General features: G+C 33.6%; 3 protein-coding genes across 9 annotated transcripts in view; 2 read left to right on the forward strand and 1 right to left on the reverse strand.

The window, feature by feature from the left end:
- The first annotated feature begins 219 nt into the window (after positions 1–219).
- Positions 220–3,081, forward strand: LOC122534119 (nuclear transcription factor Y subunit alpha). Of its 6 annotated transcripts, none has more exons than XM_043664448.1 (7): positions 220–362; positions 1,119–1,428; positions 1,519–1,655; positions 1,846–2,019; positions 2,097–2,188; positions 2,291–2,435; positions 2,506–3,081. In XM_043664448.1, exons 2-7 carry the CDS (start codon positions 1,137–1,139, stop codon positions 2,575–2,577), a joined length of 912 nt encoding a protein of 303 aa, XP_043520383.1. In that variant the 5' UTR covers positions 220–362; positions 1,119–1,136; the 3' UTR covers positions 2,578–3,081. The 6 variants fall into 6 exon arrangements, with proteins under 6 accessions (XP_043520383.1, XP_043520387.1, XP_043520388.1 ...); XM_043664452.1 differs by having other exon boundaries at positions 2,294–2,435; XM_043664453.1 differs by having other exon boundaries at positions 1,519–1,637.
- A 1,175-nt stretch (positions 3,082–4,256) lies between these two features.
- LOC122534101 overlaps positions 4,257–26,051 on the reverse strand; it is a 31,220-nt gene continuing 9,425 nt past the window's right edge. The window contains exons 4-6 of the mRNA XM_043664417.1: positions 5,335–5,452; positions 5,059–5,266; positions 4,257–4,851 (exon numbers count right to left, since the gene is read on the reverse strand). Coding sequence (XP_043520352.1) covers positions 4,665–4,851; positions 5,059–5,266; positions 5,335–5,452 — 513 coding nt within the window. The 3' untranslated portion in view covers positions 4,257–4,664. The remainder of the gene's footprint in view (positions 4,852–5,058; positions 5,267–5,334; positions 5,453–26,051) is intronic.
- Positions 10,098–20,663, forward strand: LOC122534103 (U8-agatoxin-Ao1a-like). 2 transcript variants are annotated; one of them, XM_043664420.1, is made up of 3 exons: positions 10,098–10,427; positions 17,843–17,921; positions 19,205–20,663. In XM_043664420.1, exons 1-3 carry the CDS (start codon positions 10,346–10,348, stop codon positions 19,338–19,340), a joined length of 297 nt encoding a protein of 98 aa, XP_043520355.1. In that variant the 5' UTR covers positions 10,098–10,345; the 3' UTR covers positions 19,341–20,663. The 2 variants fall into 2 exon arrangements, with proteins under 2 accessions (XP_043520355.1, XP_043520354.1); XM_043664419.1 differs by having other exon boundaries at positions 10,099–10,427; positions 19,178–20,663.

A 26,051-nucleotide genomic window follows, 5' to 3' on the forward strand; every position in this document is an offset into this window, starting at 1 on the left:
TTACAGATAATTTATTATAAAATTTTGTTTAATAAAAGAGCGTGAAGGATTCACGGCGATCATTATGGATGGATACATCGGTAAATCGATTTAAAAGGAAGCGGGAAATAAGCTGTTAGGAACGCGCGAAGTTTGATGAGAGCGCGGGAAATAGGTGGTGGGGATAAGTCAAGCCAGTAGATTGGTTAGGCGCGTCGCGGCGCGGAGGGGCATCGACCGGTCTGGCATCGGGCTGCTATCGGACTGGCAGGTCCCCCCGTTCAGTGCCACCAATACACAAGAGCCGAGGACTCTCTATCGCCGACCATTGGTCCTCAATTTGCCGACCAATCATTGGGAAAGTGCCCACGAAAATATCCAATGTAAGTCCACAAATTATCAAACATCAACGGGGTACGCGTACGACCGCGCACCGTTGTACGATTAACAGCGTTTTCGTTTTGTGACCTGTTTTAACTGCGAACCCGTGTCTTCTTGTGCTTGAAAAAGTCTTTCTGCACGGCCATGTTTGTCGAGACGAGCGTTTCTCGTCCAAAATTCGCGTCGTTCCATACCAGGCACACCGCGTCCCGAATACAATACAGCAGACTTGGCCTCCGTTTCGCACGTCGATGTTCGTCGCGCGTTAAGGCTCACGAAAATACGAGGTTAATTATGCCATCGAGAACAGGATGCAATATCCTTCGGGACCGATTTCTGCCCGACAGAAGGTGATGATCGCTGTCTGGCCTCGATTCTCTTTTCTATGTATCTAACGTTCTGCACGTGGACTCTTCAAACTTTAACGTGCTCGCCACGTTGGCGATCTTTATCAATGATTACGAGACACAAAATGTATTTAACAGGATGAAAAAAATCGTAGAATCTTTTAACCTTTTAACACATTTTATTTACTTATCTTCGTTTTGTTACAACGAACATGAAAGTTCTCTTACATGATTCATATAACTTTGATGTATATGAGTTCACGTGTATATACAAATTTGTTCTTACATTACTGTATTACACTAAATATTCTTTTTCCATTAAAGGATTTACACTTAGTTTACCATTAACTTGCTTCTCAATAATACTGTATCATATTTTTTGTTGTTGTAAGGTCAATGTCTTCTGTTTAGCGATAGCAGTAATTTACAATGGAGCAACTGGGAGAAGGACAGGCAGTGGTGGTTGGTAGTGCCGGAGGAACTGTTCAAGTTGTTCAGATGGGACAAGGAGGTCAAGCGATGATGTTACCACAAGCTATACAAGTGGCAGCACCAAATGGACAGATACAAGTTGTTCCAATGTCTAGTTTAACCAGTACAGGCCAACAAATTGTAATTCAACAACCACAAACACCTCAAATCATTCAGACTCCAGATGGACAAACATATATTTATCAGCCAGTACAATTAGAAGGCCAAGTTCAACAAGCGCAACCAACAGGTATGAAAGTTAAATTATAATTTAATGAATAAATTATATTTTTTAATTATATTAATTATGTTAATTATATTTTTCACATTTTATGTCTAGTACTTAATATCAATGGGAGTATTATGCACATTGCTGGAGCAGCATCGCAAACAGCAACTACTGCAGCAACTACAACACCAGTACAACCTTTAGCAAGTCCTACAGCAGCAGCGTCTCAGGCAGGAAATGTTGTCATGGTGATTACTATTAAAATGTCTCTTTCACTTACATAGTCTGTGTATATATTATACTGACTTGTAGTGATTATAGAGCAACAAGGACAATACAAATTAATTTTCTTGTAAAATTAAAATAGTTAGCATAACAAGCCAAATATTATTAAGACATTTATTTAAGCATATGTAACTGTAATTTTTATTGTTGTAGATGGTGCCAGGAAATAGCGGACAAACGCAATTTCAAAGGGTAGCATTGCCAAATGCGGAAGTTTTTGAAGAAGAACCTTTATATGTAAATGCTAAACAATATAGACGCATATTAAAACGTCGTCAAGCGCGGGCAAAATTAGAAGCTGAAGGAAAGATACCTAAAGAAAGACCTGTAAGCATGCATTTAGCATTCATGTGTTCATATATGTTTAGTCATGTGTTCTATATGAAATTATTATTTTCTTACAGAAATATCTTCATGAATCTCGACATCGACATGCAATGAATAGAATTCGCGGTGAGGGTGGACGTTTTCATTCCGGTCAAGTAAAGAAACGAAAGTAAGTCTCTCTATATATCTTTCTTTTATGATATTTCTTTATGGAAAGCAAACACAGTGTCTCATTCATTATTTTACGCATATAAGAGTGTAATGGTTCCAGTAGAGCAAACGAAAATGCCATGATTACCCAGCACATCACAACTTCGACCAGCACCAATACCGTTCGTACTATAGCAATAGCAGCAGCAAATGTAGGTGTTCAGTATCACGACACAGATAATATGACCTCCACAATCGTCATTGAAGTAAGTATAAATTTTTCTGAATAAAATGCAGAGATTTTGGAATAAGAACACGTGTAAACATTTGTTTCAGAAACAAGGTATTCCCCTTCAGGATATGATTTCTGAAGACGATATCGTTACCTCAAACAATTGCTTGATGTAAATCGGATGTGGAGGTATTATATGAAAAATTTACAATCAAAAACGAAAAATGTGTCAGTGATGACATCCTACGTGTGTTTGCATTAGTCCATTTGTAAATAATCATCATACATACATGTAAATAAGCATCATCCATGCATATTTGCAGAAATAATGCAAACATAGTTTCTGATGATGATTATGAAGAATCGTCAAAGCTGTATATATATTACGAAAAGGTTAAGAAAAAGTTTACTTATATTTTTTTAGCTTTTCTTTATGCATAGCCTAATACAGATTCGATAATATTATTGCATAGTATCGTGCCATGATCTGAAATTCGAAAACTAAATTCAAAATTGGATAAATTTCAATTATAAATTTTGGCAAGTGAAAAATTTATCGCTATTCAATTAATTTTAAATATTTTATATATATAAAAAATGTTTGCGGTGTTACATATCGAATTTATAGTTTCAAAATATGTAAATTTTTCTATAAATCATATCGCTATGTTTAATCGAGAGACTGAACTGCATAATTTATTGTTACGTGCTGGGTACTATTTTTAGATTAGATTTTATAAATGAATTAACTTCCATTACAATGAGGAGTGAACAAAATGTAAAAAAAAACATGTACGATACATCGATAAGATTTTTTGTACAATTTTACGTGCAATTAACTCTTTGCGATCGATATTTTTTAGAATGATGGTAGTCGTATTGATTTTTGAAATTATTTTTGGGTAGCACACGCTCAGTCAATTACAGTCAATAACGTATAAATTTTATTCAAATAAGCATGCTTAAGTTGTGTGGATATTATTTATCATTTTGGTATTCGATATTTTATACAGATCTATAGTTTTCTTTGGTATAATAAGAATCTCCAATGTGTAATCCTGGTTTTTAAGTACTCTAATATCACTATCTGATTTGTCACTGTAGTCATCATCAGTTTGATTGAGTCATATAAAATTCATCACCTTTGCATATTTTCATAATAACTAGGTTGTCATATATAATATTTACAAACGTAAAAATCAGATAAATATTAATGAAAAAAAAAAGTAAATATCAGTAATATTGAGTCTGCTGCCTGTGTGGAAAGAACGATTTCAACTGACTGAAAGAACGACTGTGTTTCTTCAAAGGATCCACAAAGTGTTTAGAATGAGTTAGTACAATAAGATGAACAGTGCTAAGTTTGACTGCCTAAATAACTGTCATACTCGTACCAGGAACATCCCGGGGATGCAACTACAGCTTCGCTGGGAATATCTCGAGGTTCGACCGCAAAGAGTTAATTTAATCTGACGAAAAGCTTTATGAAACATAGTTAAGAATATATTAAGAATATATTATAAGAGAAGTTACTCATATCTTTTGCAGTGACTTATGTAAATAACATGTTCAATCTTGAAATGTTAACTATTTTGGCTGAATATGAAAGGAGGCTATGCGTGAACATGTAATACACCCGAATAGTTGGGATATTTGAAAATTCATTTATAACGAATTCAGTTCTAAATTTATAATTACGGGCATCAGGAATTTCACAAATATTATTATTTTATTTTTGTTAAATTATTGTTATGTTCCAATACTTTTATTTCTAATTATACACTTTCTACGTTATATATTATTGAAATTCCATCTTTCAAGAATTTTAATGTTAATCTTCAAATTCGAAAAAAATATGATTAATTTCATTTATTATTAAATACATAAATGAAATACATAACTACACTTTCATAAGAAAAATAAAAATGTTTTATGTTCGTGTATAAATAATTTGTTAAATAATCCTAAGATATGTCGGGTTTGTAAATAACTCCATGACGTGGAATATGACGTTGTCTGTTCAGCGTGAATGTGAATTGTTGTAAATTAATAATTAATCGGGATGAAAATAGGAAATAATATATTTATAAAATGATTATGTACAAGCAAAACAATGCAGATTCTGTTTTGTAATAATTCGTGTCTGATAATTCAAAGTAATCCTTTACCTAACTATCGCTTACTTCGATAAGTATTTATTAGAAATAATCGTCTTCTGGAGGAAATGTGGAGACACGTTAAAAAAAAAGTTAGACCAAAAAGATTAAATTATGTTAGAAGGAAGTACAAATTTCTTCTCGGCTAGAATTTCAGAGCACTTAGACGGTGGACTGTCCGAACTTTTAGTATATATCTGCGGTTCAACTGATAACGGTGGACCAAACAAACATTCTTTTGTCACACGATTTCCGGTAGCACCTATCATTGCATCGTACTCTGAATCTCCAGTTCTGAAAACGAATAAATTGTAACAAATCATAGAGTTAACAATGGATATTTACTTTTTTACTACATAATTATGTACATAAGTACCAAACTTTTATAAAAGAAAAATAATAATGATTGTTGCTCATGTTGTTTAAATCCATATTGGATTTTAATAATAAGCAATAAAATATCGATATTCAACAGGCTGTTGTAATTTTACACTCTCTCACCTTATACAAAGAATTTCTCTTTCCTTTTTATTCGGTGTTAAATTGTCCGGTGGTTTTAACGCTTTCTTTACCCGTACGAAGTCCTCTGTTACAATTTTCCACGGATTCCTGTAAGACTTCTTTTGACTCGTCTCCAAAATGATCCAATCTTCCGGTAAACGAACGTCCTCTCTTCTTTCATATATTTTTGCGCGAGGTGAGTAATCACCTGGTATTAATCAAATCTTTATTTTAAAATATTTCAACGAAATTGTAGTTTTATTTTTAAAACGAAACCTTTTGAATAATCCATTTGATACACGGTTTGTTTAATCTCATTCTCCTTTCTTTCGATTATCTCCTCATCCGGCACAATTTCAAGAAATTCTTTTAGACGCGGATATTTCTCACGAATCTAAATATTTGAATGTAAATATTATAATATTAGAATTCACAATACTGTGTATTATAATATTAATATTATAATATTTTGTAATATCAAAATATTGAAAACATATTCTTCTTCTTTAAATTCGATGCACTTCAATTTCACATATTAAAATTTCAATTCTTTTAAATTTAAGTTTTAAAAAAAACTTAAATTTAAAAGAATTACTTTACTTTTTGTCAGTCGTGTAATCATTGCTAATTACAAATATTGTTTACTCTGTTTAAAGTCTCCTGAGGGTCCTCGGTTTGTTCGTTTAAGGGAAGAATGGCATTTCGTCGCCGTGTATTCAGACAGTTTCTGTACGGGCCATTTAAATTATTCAAGGGTGGAGGGTACTCGGGTTGTGGTCTGTGTGCCTTCGGCCTGTCACCTCTTTTCGATCGAAACTCCTTTTTGTATATCGTTACAAAATCACGCGTCTCCTCTTCCACTTCCAGAAGCATGATCTTTTCTTTATTTCAATCAAAAAGGTTACAAAAATCTTGAAGTTGCCTGTTTTTAACTTGACACTATTGAGAATGAATAGGTACGATGTAACCATTTTTATTGACAATCTTGTTCCTGTTCCTTTATTATATCCTATATTATTGACAATAATATTGCGAACGAATTATATAACAATATTTGAATATTGAAAGTGGAATGGAAGTTGATATTGAAAATGTCAGGAAATTCGTAGAGCAAAGTGAACGATAAAAGGGTATGAAAATAGGGTTTTTCGTCGCTTAATGATTCTCCGATTTCTCGCGACTCATTATAGAGAACGATATAACAAGAGGTAAGGCATGGTACCCTTGTGTACTATAAACGCCAATTAGGACGCGACATCGAATTTCCCTGTTATACGTGTGTCCTTGTTGATATGATTCGCCTACGCTTTCTTCCCTCTCGCTTATTTCTTTTCCCTCTACTACTCTCGTTGTTGAAGGACGGAAAAATAGATACCCATGTTCTTTTTTTTTTTTTTTTTTTTTTTTTTTTTTTTTTTTTTTTTTTTAATCCGTAACGTTTTAATATCGACATCACGAATTTATGAATTTAATCATTTCCAAATATCTTTGGAGGATGAAGGACATGACATGATGTAAAAATTTTATATGCATATATCGTTGATGTTCATCACTCTCGAATACGTTTGGAATATTTATTTGTTTCTATATTCCAAAAAAGCATATTTTCATATCACAGTTCTCTTTTATAATATTTATAATGCTGAATTCCGTTTGATCGAAAAACATGAGGTTTTATTTATTATGAATGAGAATTGATAGATGAATTTTTCGTTCGCAGTGAATTCAAAAGGAAATAAAAGTAATAAATTGTAATATATAATAATTAAATTATAATAATTTCAGGGAACTGCGACAAGATGGGCATAATTATAATTTTTCACGGTCCGTAAATATTTTTTTTTGTACAAGATTGATCATCACCAGGCAAGAACGTTATTAATTTTGCCTGTATCATTACTCAGGCAATCATAATTCGTATTCCTCTATAACATTTTTGCTATTCATCACGGCCCACGCACGTATTCGAACCCTAAAGAAAGGCAAATGCGGTTTCTTAGTTACGCGTGTTTCTCCTCTTCCGTGAATTCAAAGAAAGAAGAGACTCTATTCATTTTCATCGCGTCCCTTTCGAAGTCATTTTGTGTAATCTCGTAGTATGGAAATTCGAGAGTACGTATGAATGTATGAGTGGGCGGAAGTAACAATACTCATTGATAAATAGAAAAAGTCTAAGCTCCTCTGAAATTTTGAATTGAAGCGAATCCAAATGTTTTATTTGGGAAAAATTGAATAATAAATTGAACTTTCAATTACTTGAGAAGTGAAAATTACATGTTCGTACGTCTTAAAATTTCGCGCTCTTGACGATTTTCAAAATTTCGGAAGTGTATGTCAGATTTGATTTCTACGTACGTTTCTGCTGAAAAGTATTATGTACATTTGTTTTAAAGGTAGAAAAATTTGTGTGACAAAGAATCTGCAAAATGTTGTAGATTATAAAATCTACATGTATTAAAAAATTTATTACAAATACTGAATATCTAAAATAAAATGTTTTCGAAGATTTTTGAGCGAAGCTGACTAAAAACTCGGTCACAGGATATTTTTTTTTAAAGCTTGTTGAAATTTATTAAGATCAACAACTATTGAAAACTTCAATTTTAATGAAATTAATTATGTTAATTTTATAATTACATTCATTGCAGAATTTTCTTAATGATCACGCTATAATACAAATTTTTTCAATATCGTGAAAGTAGAAACGTCAAATATGACACTTTGATATACACATAAATTTTACATGAAATTTTCTTGGCTGTATTTTCATTTACTGTAGCAGACAATTAATTCTGAAAACTTTCACGAATCTCAAGTTTAAAAAGTCATAATATGTTTGATTCAAGTCTTTTACATTTAAGTATTACAAGTTGTACTGAACGATAATGAAATAGTTGTTTCGAACTATAATTACAGAGAGTAAATGATATAAACAGCGACTGAATCATAGTTCATTTTATTCCAATGGACGAATCGCTTTTCAGAATTAATTCTAAATTCGTCGTTTAACTGGAATTACAAAGTCAAATAACCAACGCTCTTCAGTCTATTATTCAAAAGAATTTCTCCTCGAGAAAGAGGAGAGTTTAGAGAAACTTAGTATTACTTTTCCAAGGTATCAATTTAAAGCTATAAATTTCTGAACATACATACTTTCCTTGACATGCATATTTTAAGAAGAAAAAAAAAGGTGAAACATTCAAATACGCTATACAGTTGATGACAATTAATAAACTTTTTTTTAACATCAAATTAAGAAATTTAAATCATAAATTTCAAAATTTACTGAACTTCTCTTGGTGTGTCTTAAAAAGAAACTATTTTAAATACTCTGCACATACATACATACATACTGTACATTATTTCAAAGTTCAAAGCTAAAAAATAATTTAAACTTATCACACAACGTCAAGATCCGTTGAAAAGCGGTGAAAAATTTTTCCTAATTTTGTATAATTAACGTGTGACGTGATGATTTCGTTTAATTGAGATTCATACATCATCCTGTTACGCACGAAGGGGAGGACGGAGCAGCGTAAAAATAATTAAAAATAATTTTTCATTGTGCGGACGGATATACGCGGAAAAATCATACGAGGAAATGTAAAATATTGTCTGTAATCCTTGGCAGCTGATGCCCATTGTGCAAAGAAAGATTAATGTCCTTTAGCAAGCAGCTTTAGCTTATTAAAAAAAGGCTGATAACCACGTAAATAACCGACCAGATTGAATGATATATACACATTATCGGAGAAAAATATTCGCGGTTTCTCGAAACCACCGTAAACTTGCCCGTTAATTAAAACTAAACAGACGCGTGAATCTCGTCCGGGTTAATGTGTGTGTACGGCGAATAATTACGAGCGTAGTAGACAATTAAAACAAGTTGTACATAGTTTTATCCATTGAAAAAGGGGAATGCATAAACACGCATAAAGCCCTGCACGCGTTTAATATTAACGTATACAGCGGACGATAAATTGAATTTTTGAATAGAGGGAAATCAGATTCTCGAGGGATGGGGGAGTTTTAACAATACGCGCGGTTCATAACCGGAGAATTATCTGGGTATAATAATATTACTCTTGAAATTCATTTTCTCCGCGAGTTATCCAATTAAAAAGTTTCATTTAATTTGCAGTTTTATTTGTGTCAATTTTAAACTGATTCTTTAGAGCATCGATATTTATTTTATACGAGAGGGAAGATCGTCTTTTCGTGCGTTTTTCTAAAATACTTTTTATTAACGGCATGAATATGAACGCCGCTTTTATTGCATCGGTTTGGTTTACTCTTACAGCGCAATTCTATCACGAGGCTTAATAAAAATGAGACTCCTCGTAAGAGCAAGTTCTCCAATTTTATCTACAATAGAAAAGAATTTTAATTTATTTTACATGTGTAAAGCAAATTTCCAGAGAGATGATCTTGTACAACCTCGAACAACGCGAGGATTAAATTTTCACTTTGTCCATCCTATTCCTTTAATTAATTAATTCAATTTTTAAAATAGCCTGAAAATAACATCAAAGAAACAGCATCTGCGAATCCAAACACGTGCTGAAACATCATCACGACGACGATGTTTAACATTTTCGCCATACATTCTCCGATCCTTCCCTTAAATCGCTTTAACCCTTTGAAACTTCAGCGCCAGCACCTCTGGCGCAGGATCTTATTAGCCGCGAGACTGGAATAGAGCCGAGGGAATGTACGAAAGGATAGAAAACAAACAAAGCGATTGAAAGTGAGCCAGAGAGACAGGAAACGTGACGGAGGAAGGTAAATCGCATTACGGTTCACATAATGAGGGCGGTAGGCACACAGCAAGGGTACCAGTTGCTTCGCAACCAGTTGCTCGCGCGAAGGGTGGCGCGATGCCACCCTAGCCTTTTCTCCGGTGGCATCGTCGCGAAAAAAAGGAAAAAAAAAAAAAATTGATTACGCCGCCTCCGCTTCCTACGCTTTTCTAACCTCGAGTCACTTTCCAGATGGTGAGAACCAGCATGGGGACAACAACGTTGTCTAGACGAGCTTGCGGAACCTCTGTAGCGAAGTTTTTATCCGCGGTCTCACCCTCCGCAAAGAGATCCTCGTGGGGGCGAGATCGCCACGCCTCCCGCGTCTATATAAGCTACCGGTTCGACGTGGGAACCTCACTTGCACCCCGGCCACGGTCAGGAAAGGGTACGCGAACATCATCCACACACGGGGACGGATCTGCCTCTCGAACACCCGGAATATTAATATTCTATATACCGTTGCGCGTATCACTCGAGGAGGAGACATGAAGTTCGGTCTGTTCTGGTTGGTCTGCTTGTTGATCGTCCTCGCCGACAGGACCCTTGGTAGCCCCTACGTCGACGACGGTGAGTAGAGGATTTTGTTGTCCCTTGGTGTCTTTTTAGTCTTTCGTTTGGACTATTACCATCGAGTGAGATTCTGGAGATTTTATTTTATACGAGCGCGGTTTGAAGTCCGTAGAGGATAGAATGAAAGATAGGGGTAGATAGTTGAAGGTGTCTGGATGTTATTTTTTTCGATTCTTATTACCATCGAGCGAGATTCTGGAGATTTTATTTGATACGATGCCTGCGAGCGTGGTTTGAAGTTTGTAGAGGATAGAATGAAAGATAGGGGTAGATACTTGTAGGTGTCTGGATATTATTTTTTCGATTCTTATTACCATCGAGCGAGATTCTGGAGATTTTATTTGATACGATGCCTGCGAGCGTGGTTTGAAGTTTGTAGAGGATAGAATGAAAGATAGGGGTAGATACTTGTAGGTGTCTGGATATTATTTTTTCGATTCTTATTAGCATCGAGCGAGATTCTGGAGATTTTATTTGATACGATGATTGCGAGCGTGGTTTGAAGTTCGTAGAGGATAGAATGAAAGATAGGGGTAGATAGTTGAAGGTGTCTGGATGTTATTTTTTTCGATTCTTATTACCATCGAGCGAGATTCTGGAGATTTTATTTAATACGATGATTGCGAGCGTGGTTTGAAGTTTGTAGAGGATAGAATGAAAGATAGAGATAGATACTTGAAAGTGTCTGAATATTATTTTTTTGATTCTTATTAGCATCGAGCGAGGTTCTGGAGATTTTATTTTATACGATGCTTGCGAGCGTGGTTTAAAATTCGTAGAGGATAGAATGAAAGATAGAGATAGATATTTGAAGGTGTCTGGATGTTATTTTTTCGATTCTTATTAGCATCGAGCGAGATTCTGGAGATTTTATTTGATACGATGCTTGCGAGCGTGGTTTGAAATTCGTAGAAGATAGAATGAAAGATAGGGGCAGATAGTTGAAGGTGTCTGGATATTATTTTTTCGATTCTTATTAGCATCGAGCGAGATTCTGGAGATTTTATTTGATACGATGTCTGCGAGCGTGGTTTGAAGTTCGTAGAGGATAGAATGAAAGATAGAGATAGATACTTGAAAGTGTCTGAATATTATTTTTTTGATTCTTATTACCATCGAGCAAAATTCTGGAGATTTTATTTTATACGATGCTTGCGAGCGTGGTTTGAAATTCGTAGAAGATAGAATGAAAGATAGGGGCAGATAGTTGAAGGTGTCTGGATATTATTTTTCCGATTTAATTCATAATGGCGTGCACGTGAGTGCGACTTGAAGAGAGGAATTATGGACGAATAAAAGGTTTAATGATAGATACGTGAATATTATTTCTGTTTTGCGGTAGAATAAAGGTCGTGAGAGATAGATTATTAAAATAGACTATTAAAAAGTGGCGGATTTTTACGCGTGAAAATTTGGAACTATAAAACTCGATGGATAAAACGTAAAAGAATATGTAAAATATCCAAAGTATCCGTGTTATCTCTTCCCTTCTTTGAATCATCCGCAGTTTTGTGATAATTACGTTACGAAATCGTTGGCCGATCGTCGAATTGAAATAGAAAATTTTAGACAACAAAGGTTGTTCTTAAACAATTTTAATTAAGAATCTTTCTGTACAGTGTATTCAAATATATACCCTCTGTTGAGGGTTGAAATTGAAGTTAGTGACATTTTAATTGAACAATATTTGAATATTGTTACTATTATTTAAGTTTTGAAATTTATAGTTTTTTTTTTTTAATAAATTTGGATGATGTCGTAACAAGGAGACGTAATGAAAATTTCACGCAAATGATACTACTTTTGGACCCGTGTTTGATTTATGTTTAAAGCTCTTTTACATTGCAGTTGTATCTATTTATATTTAAAGCCCTTTCACATCCATTTAATCAGCTGGTTTCGAAATTATACTAACACATTCTAATTGTTACTGATTTGTTGTGACAGTTACCGCGTTCACGCTCGCAATGCAATGATAATTAAGCACAAATTGTCGAAATTACGGAGATACTAATAGTCAGATACTCGTATAAATTTCATTAAATAAATTTCACATTTATTTTATAATTTTTTTTTTATTAACTAAACTTTTGATTAAATTCTTGTTAATTAATAAATATCTTCAACATTAAAATATATCTTTTCAACAAAAATATTACGAAGCTAAATCTCAAATATTCAAAAAAAGTAAAGAAATTTCTTGTGAATTTTGCTTTCTACACGAAACACATTCTCTCACGTTTCACATTTCGTCGTATAAATAGTGATTTACACTTTAACGCTCTTTATATGCATAATGTTTTATAAACTTGTTAAATTTGAAATTTTGTAAAATTAGATATTCAAAAAAAAAAATCGACAAATTCGTTTAGTTTATCCTAGTATGCTGTATTTCAGCCTGTGGATTGCCGCTAGTAGTATATACCCGTATATGATCAGACGTTTGTCAATCGAATCTCCTGCGTTCGCCTAAACAGCGATAATTATCACTTTTACAGTGATATATTCTCCTTTCTCTCACACGATGTTCAAAATATCGAATGGTTATTTTAAATAACGTCATTATATTTAATAAATACGATTATTCCTGTAATATACATGACAATAATAATAATAATAATTCTACTCGAATTGAACTTTCCTCCCAAAAATTCTTTCTTTCATTCTATCTCCATTTCAATACTTCGAGTTAAAAGGTTTCATTAAAAAAATTCTGTCAGATAATTGCGTTTGAAAAAAAATATTTGACAATGAATCCTTAATCAATCCCTGCGAGAGAGAACATGAAACACAAAATAGAATTAAATACTTTAAATCATTTAATACAAATTACCATCGTTGTCTGTGATCTCGTTGAGGGTTAAATTTATTTTTTAATTTATCTAATTAAAAATGATTTCAAGCGTTTCGAAGGGAGGGCGATACTAATTCGCGAGCTTCACGAATCTAATCGCGATAATTAATAGTTTTTTTTGTTTTAACTAGAATTTTTCGCATTGGATATAAATAATACGCGTCTCGAGCAACGCTGTTTATCGTGACAATTAACCGATACAGTGTCGTATGGATGTGCGCGTTACGCAAGTATCGTCGATTGAAAAAGAAAACGAAATCAACGTCGATCTGGCTGGCGACCTTCGACGACGGTTTAATCGAATGTGCGTTTAATTAGTTTCGATGGGCTTCGATCCGGAAGTTTTGTAACGCGCGGCGCACCCACAGTGATATTCAGTGTCATCGAGTGCACTTGTCATCAATCGAGATTGATTGATTTTAAAGTAGACGAATTTTTTTTTTACGCGGATTTAGACGCCAAGCAGAAATGAAATCAGATACATCGATATATCGGAGATTCCGTGGGACACACGTTCACTTCTTGACTTTATATTTAGTTGTTACGACGACGCGGTGTTGTAAATTAAATTTTGAGAATTTTTCAATCGAGTATCAGTCACGTCCCTGCGTTATTAAGTTACAAAGTTTCGAATTTTTTGGGTCGGGTAAAATTTAACTTATTAAATACGAAGGTAGTTAGAATGGAGATATACTGAATAAAATAATCGTTCGCGTAACATTCTCATACGTGCATACGATATTTTACGAAACAGTGGAAGTAAATCATCCCCGTTTGAAACAAAATTACCTCGAACAGCAACTGTAACTTTACACTCGACTGAGAATATTTATAAAAAAAAACACTCGTAGAGACGCGATTTTTTTTTATTTCAATTTGCTTATCTTTTAATTGAAGATAGACATTTATTGATAAATTCCTTATTTCCATAAAAATGTAAATACACGCCGTAATGACTTGGTCTTATCAAATATCTGTTTACTTTAAAAGGAAATTTCATTCTTTTCGATTAAAAGATGGAACGGTTAGATTAGCTTAATCTTAATAATAATTATGATCATTGGACGAAGAAAGAAAATGAAGAAAGCCGGATAAGGAATTATCATTTCGTGTTCACTTCAGACCGTGCAATCTATGTCCGTTCCCGATAAGGGTTGGAATTATATATCATGGCGGATTAATGAATTCCCTATGGCGGATCGACGACTGATACCACTTGCCTTCTCAAATCGAAAACTCGAAAGAACTGGTTTTTCCATTCGATTGAAGGATTACGCCGCTAAGTGGAATATTGGAATTGTAATTGAAATCCCGGAGTGGAGTGTTTGTTTAGACTTGACGGAAGAAGTAGTGACTCAGGTGTATTGTATTTGAAGAATTCGTCGAGTGGAAAGTTAGATGACTTTTTTAAGTTATTTGAAAATTCTGTCTATGGTAATATTACTTATAATATTAATATTACTAGTAATATTACTTATAATATTAATATTGTAAGTAATATAGTAATATTACTTATAATATTAATATTGTAAGTAATATAGTAATATTACTTATAATATTAATATTGTAAGTGATATAGTAATATTACTTATAATATTAATATTAATAGTAATATTACTTATAATATTAATATTATAATAATAATATTAATAGTATTAATAGTAATATTATTTATAATATTAATATTATAATAATATATTAATATTATTTATTTCTTATTATATCATTTTATTATTTTTATTCCTTATGTTACATTATATTATATTATATCATTTTTATTTCTTATTTCGGTTTTATTATAATTTTGAAACGAAAGGATGGCATTAATCCTTGACTGATGAGGTCACGAGTGACTATAGTAATTTCCATCATGTTTACCTTATTTCATTTACTTCATGTAGAAATTTAATATTATTTTGTATATTTAAAATCAAAAATTTCAAAATTGATCAACATGGGAATCAGAATTGGAATATTTGTTGTAATTGATGAAAGAAATAGTGATTCGGCAAGCTTGTAGAAAGTTATTAGTTTTTATAAATTTATTTCCATTGACATTATTTTTATAAATTTATTTCTATTTCTTTTAATTTTGGGTCTTAATACGGAAATTTGCGATAAAATTTTGTGGGTAAATATCTGCCGTTTGAAAAGGCGGTTGAAAGCGTAGGGTTGTTTTTCGAGATTAACGACGTTGATGGATTAAGAATTGTGTTTGTGTACGATGTAAAATATAAAATGTGTTTGCGTACAATGTTTGAGTGTAAAAACAGAATTACGATTCTGACTTTCAACTGGCGACTAAGAATTGCTGCAATATTCTTCGTTCAATTTGTTTTTCTCCAGCTCGTACCAAATTGTTCGAATATTTGAAAAAGTTTGAATTGGAAATTTAAATCTTGTTCCAACTGAAAGCTTCGACAGAAAATTTAAACAGTGATTGCACTTTGCCTTTGCGTAATCTTTTAAGAAAACGATACCTGAAGAGGATGAGCTGGACGAAAATGAAAGTTTTGATATGCTAATTTGAAACAATATTTCACGAAGAATGGCGATGGTCGATCTTCGGAGGAGAAGTGGCTAATGAAATTCTAATAACTTTAATATTCTCACTCTCTCTGGTGGTTTACGTGATCTGCTTTGGAAAATGATTCCATAAAGAAGCGCGTTCGAGAATGATCGATCTACTTTTTCCTCGAAATTTCTGCATTGAAATTAAATTCGACATTATTCGTCGCGCGATAATGAAATTCATTCGTTTGAGAACCTACGAATTTCCACATCGATGAGATCTAGCTTGAAACTGATATCGGAATGATAACCATTATTTTATTTTTTTGCCATGATTTTTATCTATTGCGCTTTTTAATCGTTGAAGGAGGCACTCGAGTTTCTCGGTATATAAATTTTTACAGAATAAAATCAATAAATTGTCGCCATTCAAAAATCTAAATAATAATGGTAATATTGAACAAATGAATATTCATAATTTAAAAGTTAAAAATTAAAAATAATAAATATAATTTTCTAAAATTTAATTTTATTAATAAATAAATAATAAAATATAAAACAATTGGATACAATAAAGAAAATAATGAAAAATTAATATTAATATAAATTGATATAAAATTTATATATTCTTAATATTTATATTAATATAAATTGATATAAAATTTATATATTCTTAATATTTATATTAATATAAATTGATATAAAAATTCTATTTAGAATTCTACGAAAGTTAAATCACGCACAAGAATATTTCTCGTTTTACACTCCCTTTAAATTTCCAATATCCAATCTGTAAAAATTCATCGATAGATATCATTGTAAAATATTTCCTAGTTAATTCGTGACAATCTCTGAAACAAATGACACGGAACCGAGAGAACGAGGGGTCGTAAAGCGTATGATTGCCAAGCGCGTGTACTTAGTAAATCCTAGATGCTTGTAATCCTCTTTGCCATGTACGAGCTAATAATTCCGAGCTGCGTGCCGTTATTCGCCGAACAACGAAGTATCTTTCAAGGAAGGGGACGAATTTGCATGAAATATCATAGAACAACGTAGGCGGCCACGCCAGCTATTTATACATTCTGTAAATAAAAGGGTTCGCCCAGGAAGTTCCCCTATTTTTATTCCCTCTTTATGATACAACCTTCCGTGAGCTCTGTTAATGGACCATAGCTATATACGATACTTTCTTTTCCCTTCGGTAGGGAACAAGACCACTTAATGGTTCTGAAAACAATCCGGCATTATTTTATTTAAGTGCTTTTTTCCTACACACACGATTTCGTATACGTGTAATTGTTGATACAATTTTCTTTCGCAGATTTTGAACGTACCTTTTTTTTTTTTCTAAGATAAATTCAGGCTGATTCTGTGAAAATTCTGGAGGGATTTAATAAAGGGATGAAGGGAGGGTTTATTGCTGGTGGAAAAGTAATGCGGATGATATGGCTAAATCGTACTTATTTGGATCGTTATTAATTTTTCATGTTTTCAAATTTTTAAGTTTCTCAATTTTCATAGTTCCAAGTTTCCAAATCTCCAAAATTTTCCACGTTTTCAAGTTCTTAAGTTTCTAAATTTCCAAATATTCAAATTCCAAATTTCCAAAATTTCGAATTTCCACATTTTCAAGTTTTCCAAATATTCATATTTCAAGTTTCTAAGTTTTCAAATTTCCAAATTTCCAAATTTCCATAGTTTCAAGTTTTTAAGTTTATAAATTTCCAAACATTCAAATTCCAAGTTTTTGAGTTTTCAAGCTTCTGAATCTCCAATTTCCCAAACTTTCTCTATTGAAATTTAATATCGTCGCACACCTAAAATTAAATTTTTCAATTTAATATCCGATCTGTGCCGTTTCTCTCTGCGTTTTTTAATTTTTCTGCAACGAGCGCAGCTCGTGAACCTTGCTATTGGAAAAAGAAGGGAATGCATTTTGGCGAATGGAGGGATTTGTAGTTTTCATTTTCTGCGGGTAGATTTTACTTTATTGCACTGACAATGCGACAGTGGTGTTAACGATTTTCTCGAATGGGTTTTACAGAGGAAGACTCGATGCAGGTCGTGGATTCAGATTATACAGACGACGCATTGGAGAATCTGATGCGAGCGGCTCAACAAAAGTGAGTATTTACTATATTACTATATCCACATATTTCCAATCTTTCCCAGTCTCTCCCCAATTTCGTTTCAGATATTTTTACAATTTTAGTGAGTAGACTTGCATGGTTCTAACATTTACTTCAATTTCAACAAATCGTGACGTGATATTCTTAGCTTTTTGATTTTTAACTTTTACGCTGCGACGTCTACGAATTTACCACTCTTTACCGCTGCAAAGTTCGACTTGGAGTTGGAATTACGAAAAGTTTAAAAATTCCTAAAAAAGAAAAACCGAAGAATTCGACTTAAGCAGAATTTTAATAACATTTGAAATTACTTCTTTCGAATTTGTCGCTTACGTGGATCTGACTTTTCAATCAGAGTCTTCTAAAATTATACGATTCGATAAAAATAATAACGCAATTCGAACTTTTATTAGTTCACACGCCGTAAGACAAATGATTTCTTTTACTCGAAAGACCACGAAAATGGTTGACAAATCATGCAGTCTTGACCTCTTGCGCTGGAATGACGTGCCATGCACGTCGAGAACCTTTTGTCCCAAAATTGCAAGTATTTTCTCAGTTTCAAGTATATTTAAATGTAACCCAGGCAAAACAAATGTTAAATTGATTACTTCTTAATAATTTCTATCCAGTGATATCATACCGACGAGTTCTGAAGGAAAAGAAAGCGACGAATTAGTGTATACGGTTCGGTCACTCGTTATGGTCCGCGCAACCAGTTGCCAGTGCAAGGGGTTAATAATACTTCATACTCATTCTTACTAATACTTCATACTCATTCTTAGTAATACTTCATACTCATTTTCCATAATATTTCATCCTCATTCTTCTTCATACTCGTTCTTAACGTCTTGCGCTGGAATCACGTGCCACGCACGTCAAGAACCTTTCGTCCCAAAATTGCAAGTATTTTCTCAGTTTTTAAGTATATTTAAGTGTAACAAAATAGGCAGATAAAATAATAAATTTATTACTTCTTAATAATTTCTATCCAATGATATCATACCGACGAGTTCAAAAGGAAAAGAAAGCGACGAATTATTGTATATGGTCACTCGTTATGGTCCGCGAACCAATTGCCAGCGCAAGGGGTTAATGGTTTTCTCCACTCTTTGTTAGATGTACGTACTAATACATGCTAGTATACGTTGAATTGTATTTGTACATCCTTCCTCTTCTTCTTCATCTTCCCTTCTCGATGTCTCAATGTGACCGGCAGGCATTGTTGAAATACCCCTAATCTCGAGTAGACGTACCTCGTTGATCTACCTGTTTAGGCGGGCCTGCATAAGACGGGGTGGAAACTGTGACCACCGGCCGAAAGACTGCTGCTACAGTTCCAGTTGCAGATGCAATTTGTGGGGCTCAAATTGTCGGTGCCAACGAATGGGCCTGTTTCAGAAATGGGGCTAAACAGGGTGGAGGTCTTCACCTCTCCGTCTTACCCTCCCCCCTCCTCCTCTACCCTCCACCCTTACTTTCGGCGAGAAGGTTTCTCCCATTAGCACCCGACGCGATTATCACACCTGCACGACTTTCATTACGATTACGATCTCCAAGATTTTTTTTTCTCATTCGTTTCAAGATCACTTGAATTTGCAACTCCTTTCATTCTGCTATTTACGTTTTTTACCTGTACAGATTCCTTTCTTTAAAAAAAAAAAAAAAAAAAAATTAATATCTGTTGATTAGATTTAGAGAAAATTTCATTTGCGTGCTGCACCGTCACAGTCACGCTCCTCTTCCGGTTCTTTCGATCGAGAATTAGTTGTGTCGGTTCTCTTTAGTTGCATTTTCTGCACGTATCTCGCATATCTACCTCCCTCGTGTATAAATACTCGAACAATGAACTATGAATCTATCAACAGCCAGTTCCTCGTTTTTTTTTTTTTTTTTTTTTTTTGTTACACGTTCTTCTTTCGTTCTCTGCTTTTTGGTCCGCGTTGCCTTGTCTTCTTCCTTCTGTTTTTCTTTCTCTTTTCCAATTCTTACCGATTAAGATGTCAAACTTCGAGGCCTTGCGCAATCTGAAACCCCGTTTCGAAGCGTAGCGACAAGAGTTAGATGCTTCCGACTGAAGGTTTTACTATCCTTCTCGATGTCGTTTGTATAATTTCAATTGCGAGAAACGAACGAAACTAGCTGTCTAAGTAGCGTGTAAGAAAAGGGAATGTAACGTGCGTGCGTTAAGGGGAAAGAAACGAACTATTCCTGCTGTAAAACGACGATAATAAAGTTGCACGAACGAACGACATGTTAAACGATGATAATCCACGTGCGTGAGTCCGCGTGTAGCGCTGGGTGGTGTGCACGTTTTACGTTCGAAACTCGCCTACGTTCTTGTCAATCTTTTAATTATAGCACCTCGTGCTACGGTACTTCGTGATTACTTTCGAGTTAGAGCGGCAGCCGAAACGAACGATATCTCGCGCGAGAAAAATGCAATTTTGCTTCCTTCGAGGCGAACTGCTCCCCCCCATTGCAAAAATACACCACGGCACGAGTATCCCTTGAAAACGTTCTGTTCCACGCGAGACGCTGTTGTGTAATCGAGAATCGTGTCTGCTGATCTTGACGCGATGGCCATCAGAGATAAAAGGAGAAGGAAATTGTATAAAACAGACGAGGACGAACTTGTTAATCGTTAAATTAAAAAAAAAAAAAAAAGAAAAACGTCAGGCTCGATTCTCTTCAGTGCTTCAGACCGTCATCTTCTTCGATTGGATGATACAAAAAGGAGAAAAGAAAAGATTGGACGATTCGATAAAAATTGCAAAATTCCGCGAAAATATGTCGTGTAATAAGTTCTGATTGGTGTTTTGCCAATCAGATCGCCTTGTGTGAACTTGTTTCTTTGATTTATCGCCGTCGAGGATGATCACGGCCGATTCGTAGAACAATCGTACGGAAATGTATTGAAATTTTGATTCCTGTGGTCTCTCGGGAGAGACTCGCGAGTTTCCACACGTCGCGAGACATCGCCTCTGAGAAGCCCTGCTCGGATTTTAAATATACGTGTATGCTAACTACTAATTATAAACGAGAAAATACAATAATGGATGTTATCGTATCGTATCGGAAGGTGGATGTACATGTACCGATATATTATATGGAAATATAATATATATTATATATGTAACGGCAGTAAATAATTTTCTCTCTCCTGTGATTCCTTGTTACGTTGTATATATTTCAAAATGAACGTGAAGCGATAAAAGAAAGAAGCATTTGATTTTTTTTTCTTTTTTTATTAAACAAGAACAACTTTCTTTGACTTGTCGTTTGCTTCTCTGATGTTCTTGTTTAATAAAAAAAAAATCAAATGCTTCTTTTCTTTATCGCTTCGTATTCACTTTGAAATATCCCTATAATTTTTGCAGAGTTTTTCTTTTAACAACATCATAAGTTTTGTACATTTCAAAACTTTGAAATCACTCTTCTAATTGTGTCTGTCGATTTTATTATTAATTAACAATAATATTCTACATTTTCGCAGTGTATTTTCATATTTATAATGTAATATAATGTTATTTATTTTCAGACCTTATGAACAATTATATTCTTCATTTTCATATAATTTTTTCTTTTTTGTTAAAAAGTTTCGAAAGATAATTAAACGTTCGATTCTGTTGAAACATGTGGTGAAGTGATGGATAGAAGAATATGCTTTTTATCTATATTTTATTCTCTTAATGAACTCACTATAAAAAGTATACAGTCACGTTTAGGAAACTTGAAAGATTTGCAGGAAGACTAAAAGACTTCTGAGATTCTCCCGTATGTCAAAGACGAAGAATTACCATGTGTACGCAGAAATATGAAATACAACTCTGCAATCTCTACCTGTAAACCTTGCGAGGCGTAATCTCTTTGTGCGCACAACTTCTCTTTCTTTGCGTGACATCGTTCGTAAGCCTTGTTCCAGAAAGCCATACTTTATCAACTCACTAAAAAAGTTTAACAAACAGTTTAAACAAAGCACACAAAATAAATATTGTTTGGTCGAAACACTATTTTATCAATTTGTGAGAGACCGTGAACTATCACAAGCACCTAAAGTGTAGATTTAGCGAACTGCTAAAAGAAAAGAAGAGAAACTTCTTCTAAAAAAAGAAGAGGAACCATGATTGAAGAAATTCCTAAATAAATAAATAAATAACGATGTTTAACAATTTTCAACAGAGTCAACAAGAATTCGAAACTAAAAATCCATCAAAGGAAATGGAACGAAGAAAAGGAGAACACGATCAGAGTTAGAAATTTTCAAAATAAATACACGCGCAAAAAATAATACCAGAAATTCCCAGAAATACTAACGAGGACTCTAAATTAAAATCCATTCTGTCGGGGAAACGAAACAATTGAAAAATGCTAGACAACTAAAAATTCTTGAGATAAACGAGTGATAAATGGAGGCGAGAAACTCTGTTGAAATGCTCAAATACTTAAAAAAAAAAAAAAAAAAAAAAAAAAAAAAAAAAAAAAAAAAAAAAAAAAAAAAAAAAAAAAACACTGACCGTCGTAATACATTGCCTGTTAATCAAAACGCAAAAAAAAAAGTAACAAAAATACTCGATAAAAGTCGATGAGCTTTCGAGCTAATTAAAAGTTCGAAAAAGGAAACAAATAAATTGCTCAGAACTCAAAAAAAAAAAAGAAAAAATAACAAAAAATTTGCTGGATAATGAGAGACGAAGTAAAATTTCTGTAAAATGCCACTTCTGCATAAAACAAAAAGAAGATCAGAGATATTTAACTCACAAATAATAGAATATTTAAAAACTGTTAGTACATTAATTATCACCATGGAAATGTTTATAGATACATATATATATATATATATATATATATATATATATATATATATATATATATATTGTAACCATCATAAAAGTATTCACTCGTTATTTATCATTCATCATTAGCTATTATATATTTTGTTACATTTATAATAAATTTATATAAACTACCAAAACTATATTTTGTTACATTTATAATAATTTTATATAAAATAAATATTCCAACTAAAATATGGAGTATTTATTTATATTTGTAGTACTATGATTGAGAATAACTATCATCATAGTCACTACTACTTTCGTATTATATATTTTGTTACATTTATAATAATTTTATATAAACTACCAAAACTATATTTTGTTACATTTATAATAATTTTATATAAAAAAAATACCAACTAAAATATGGAGTATTTATTTATATTTGTAGTACTATGATTGAGAATAATTATCATCATAGTCACTACTACTTTCGTATTATATATTTTGTTACATTTATAATAATTTTATATAAACTACCAAAACTATATTTTGTTACATTTATAATAATTTTATATAAACTCCAACTAAAACATGGAATATTTATTTATATTTGTAGCACTATGAGAATAATTATCATCAAAGTCACTACTTTCGTAGTGACTACGATGATAATTATTCTCAATCATAATACTACACTATGATCAACAAACAGGCCATCTGTTACATTATAAACATAACTACAATTACAACTACAGATTAATTACAATAACCGATACTGTATGTACTATGTGTGTACTCGCGTGAGGGAACACTGACCGAAAAACGTGGCAATAAATTGCCTATTAGCCGAACGTCGTGACAGAAAGGCTCGATACGAGGCAATTCGTAGGACACGGGTGCCAGCGTGAAGGGACACGACGCCGTCCAGCCGATTGGTCACGAGCTTGGAACTCGGCCAGAAGCGAACGAAACGAAACGAAACGAAACGAGGCGAACGAGACGCTGTGTGAAATCTGCCACGACCTCCCAAGAACGATCGAACGGACAGACGAGGTGCAGTACCGGCTCGAATGGGTCGAGTAACTGGATCGTGACGTACGTTTCACTCGTATCGTCGATGTATTTGCGAGATATAGCCGCGCGAGGATCCGCGCGTCCTCGAAACTCGAGGAAGCGGAGGATCGAACCAAGACGGATCACGAGAGGATCGGCCAGATCCTCGTCTTTCTCTCTCTCTTTCTCTCTCCTTCTTTCTTGCCTTCTCTGTGCTCTTGGTACTCGAGGAGTAGGAGAAGGTTAAACGAGTTAACCTCGAGGAACCACGACGACCTCACGGTCCACTCCGTGTATAGTAAATAATCTCTACTCACGGCGATGAGTGCCATATCACGCGGACACTGGAGGATTTTTTTCGAGATTGTGGAGAAAATTGTTCGAAGAGTTGCACAAGGGAGGTCGATCTTTATTTAGTTTGTGGAACCTAGAAGATTGTTGACAATTCGGGGTAGATCGAGATCGATGCCTGTCCCTGGCAATTTCGTAAAATTTTTTCTTTTTTTTTTTTTTTTTTTTTTTTTTTTTTTGGAAAGAGAGATTTAATTTTGTTAAGCTACTTGTCAGTGAATTGTTCGACAGCGAGAATATCTGTTTGAAATTTCGTGCAGTTTGTTTTCAGAGATTCAGAGGGTAATTTGTCAAGAGGAACGTTCGGTGATGTTGAATGTTACACGTTGACGAATAATTAAATAATACTTTATTCGTTTGTATTCAGCAAACTTGGAAAAAGAAGATTTGATACAATTTACTGTAAGGCACTTTATCCTTGTCTGATGCAAATGTTACTTGTTAATGTAAATTATAAATTACAACGTTGAATATTATTTTGCTTGTTTCTGTTCAGATTGTCGCTCATTTTGGCAAGAAAGATTTAGCGAAAGATCTGTTTTCAAGATTTATTTCCCTGGCTTGATACAAATCTTAATTTAATGATTTATTAAGGGTATTGTTGAGCCGTATGCTCGTTGACGCTGATCCAAGAAATGTTTCTTAACTCAGACAGCAAGAATCCCTGATTAATACGGAACAATGCTCAAGAGTGACAAATTGAGAGATCACCTGAAAATTTGTGTCATCAACCGCGTAACTGATGGATTCCTATGGATGGGTCATGTCACACTTTTCATTACGCACGTTTTATTGGTTTCTTAGGTCAATTGGTTTTCCAGGTCGTGTCGCCTGTTGTAATTGCACCGACTGGCGTAATCTAATCAAAGGGAAATAGACCATACTCCAGAGTGGCGAAAATTTCAATAATAATAGTACTCGTTTGCATTTCACGAAATCAAGCGACGTCTCTAAATTATGAATCTCATCATCGGTACGAAAAAGTGACGAGAGGTTTGGAGATTAAATAGAATGACTCACCTAACTGTACGTGTATGTTACGTGTGTACATTGGCGTAATGACGTCATTGGTATATCCATGTTTCATGGACACACGAAAATAGCTACTGTCAGAAGTTTATATCAGAACGATTAAATTTATCTTAGACAATACCCTAACGAAGCCTAATGTCGAGCAATTTAACGATTATAATAGCAAAGAGTGTCGTTACTTGAACGTTAATTTATTCTGTACCAATAATTATCGGTCGGATTACTTTTCATCCAGGGATTATTTAAATCACTCAGATATTTAAATTCGATTATTTCTGGATCGTCAGGAAGTAAAGGATTGTTGTAAAATATAGAAAGAAAACAGTCGAGAAACCTGAAAGCAATTGTTGCCAATTGCGAGATGTTCGCCAGTGAAAGCAATCACTGTCGCGGACGCAAGGAGGAACCACAATCTCTGGATCACGTTTTGAACGAGGTTCGAGTTCAACGAACCGCTTCTTTGGTATTCATTCTCAAGGTAGCGAAAGGTTAAAGGGATCGTGGAAGAAGATAAGGTTGGTCGAGGAACGAAATAACATATATTTGCTCAACAACTCGATAGTAATTCACGAATTCATTGTTCGAAAAATTTGGAAGATTCATATCAGAAGATTGAAATGTAAAAATTGTGCCAAACTACGTACAATGGATTCATATTTCATACTTTCCATCCAAGTATCCTTCAGACAATTTTAAACGAGAAAAATTTTATCTAAAAAGAATACAACTTAAACTCTGTCCAATTCTTGGCACACACAATTGGGTCGAATTTGACCTAATAGTACATGTCTCTTTTTCTACGTGTTATTTTGTATTTGTTTTATAATTATACAATTATTCTTCTTTTGTATTCTAACGATTTCATCACCGTTAAAGTTGAATAGGAATGCAAGGTAAAACTCCAAAT

Source organism: Frieseomelitta varia, unplaced genomic scaffold, assembly GCF_011392965.1.
Source record: "Frieseomelitta varia isolate USP_RPSP 00005682 unplaced genomic scaffold, Fvar_1.2 scaffold_576, whole genome shotgun sequence".
Taxonomy (NCBI): Eukaryota; Metazoa; Arthropoda; class Insecta; order Hymenoptera; family Apidae; genus Frieseomelitta; species Frieseomelitta varia.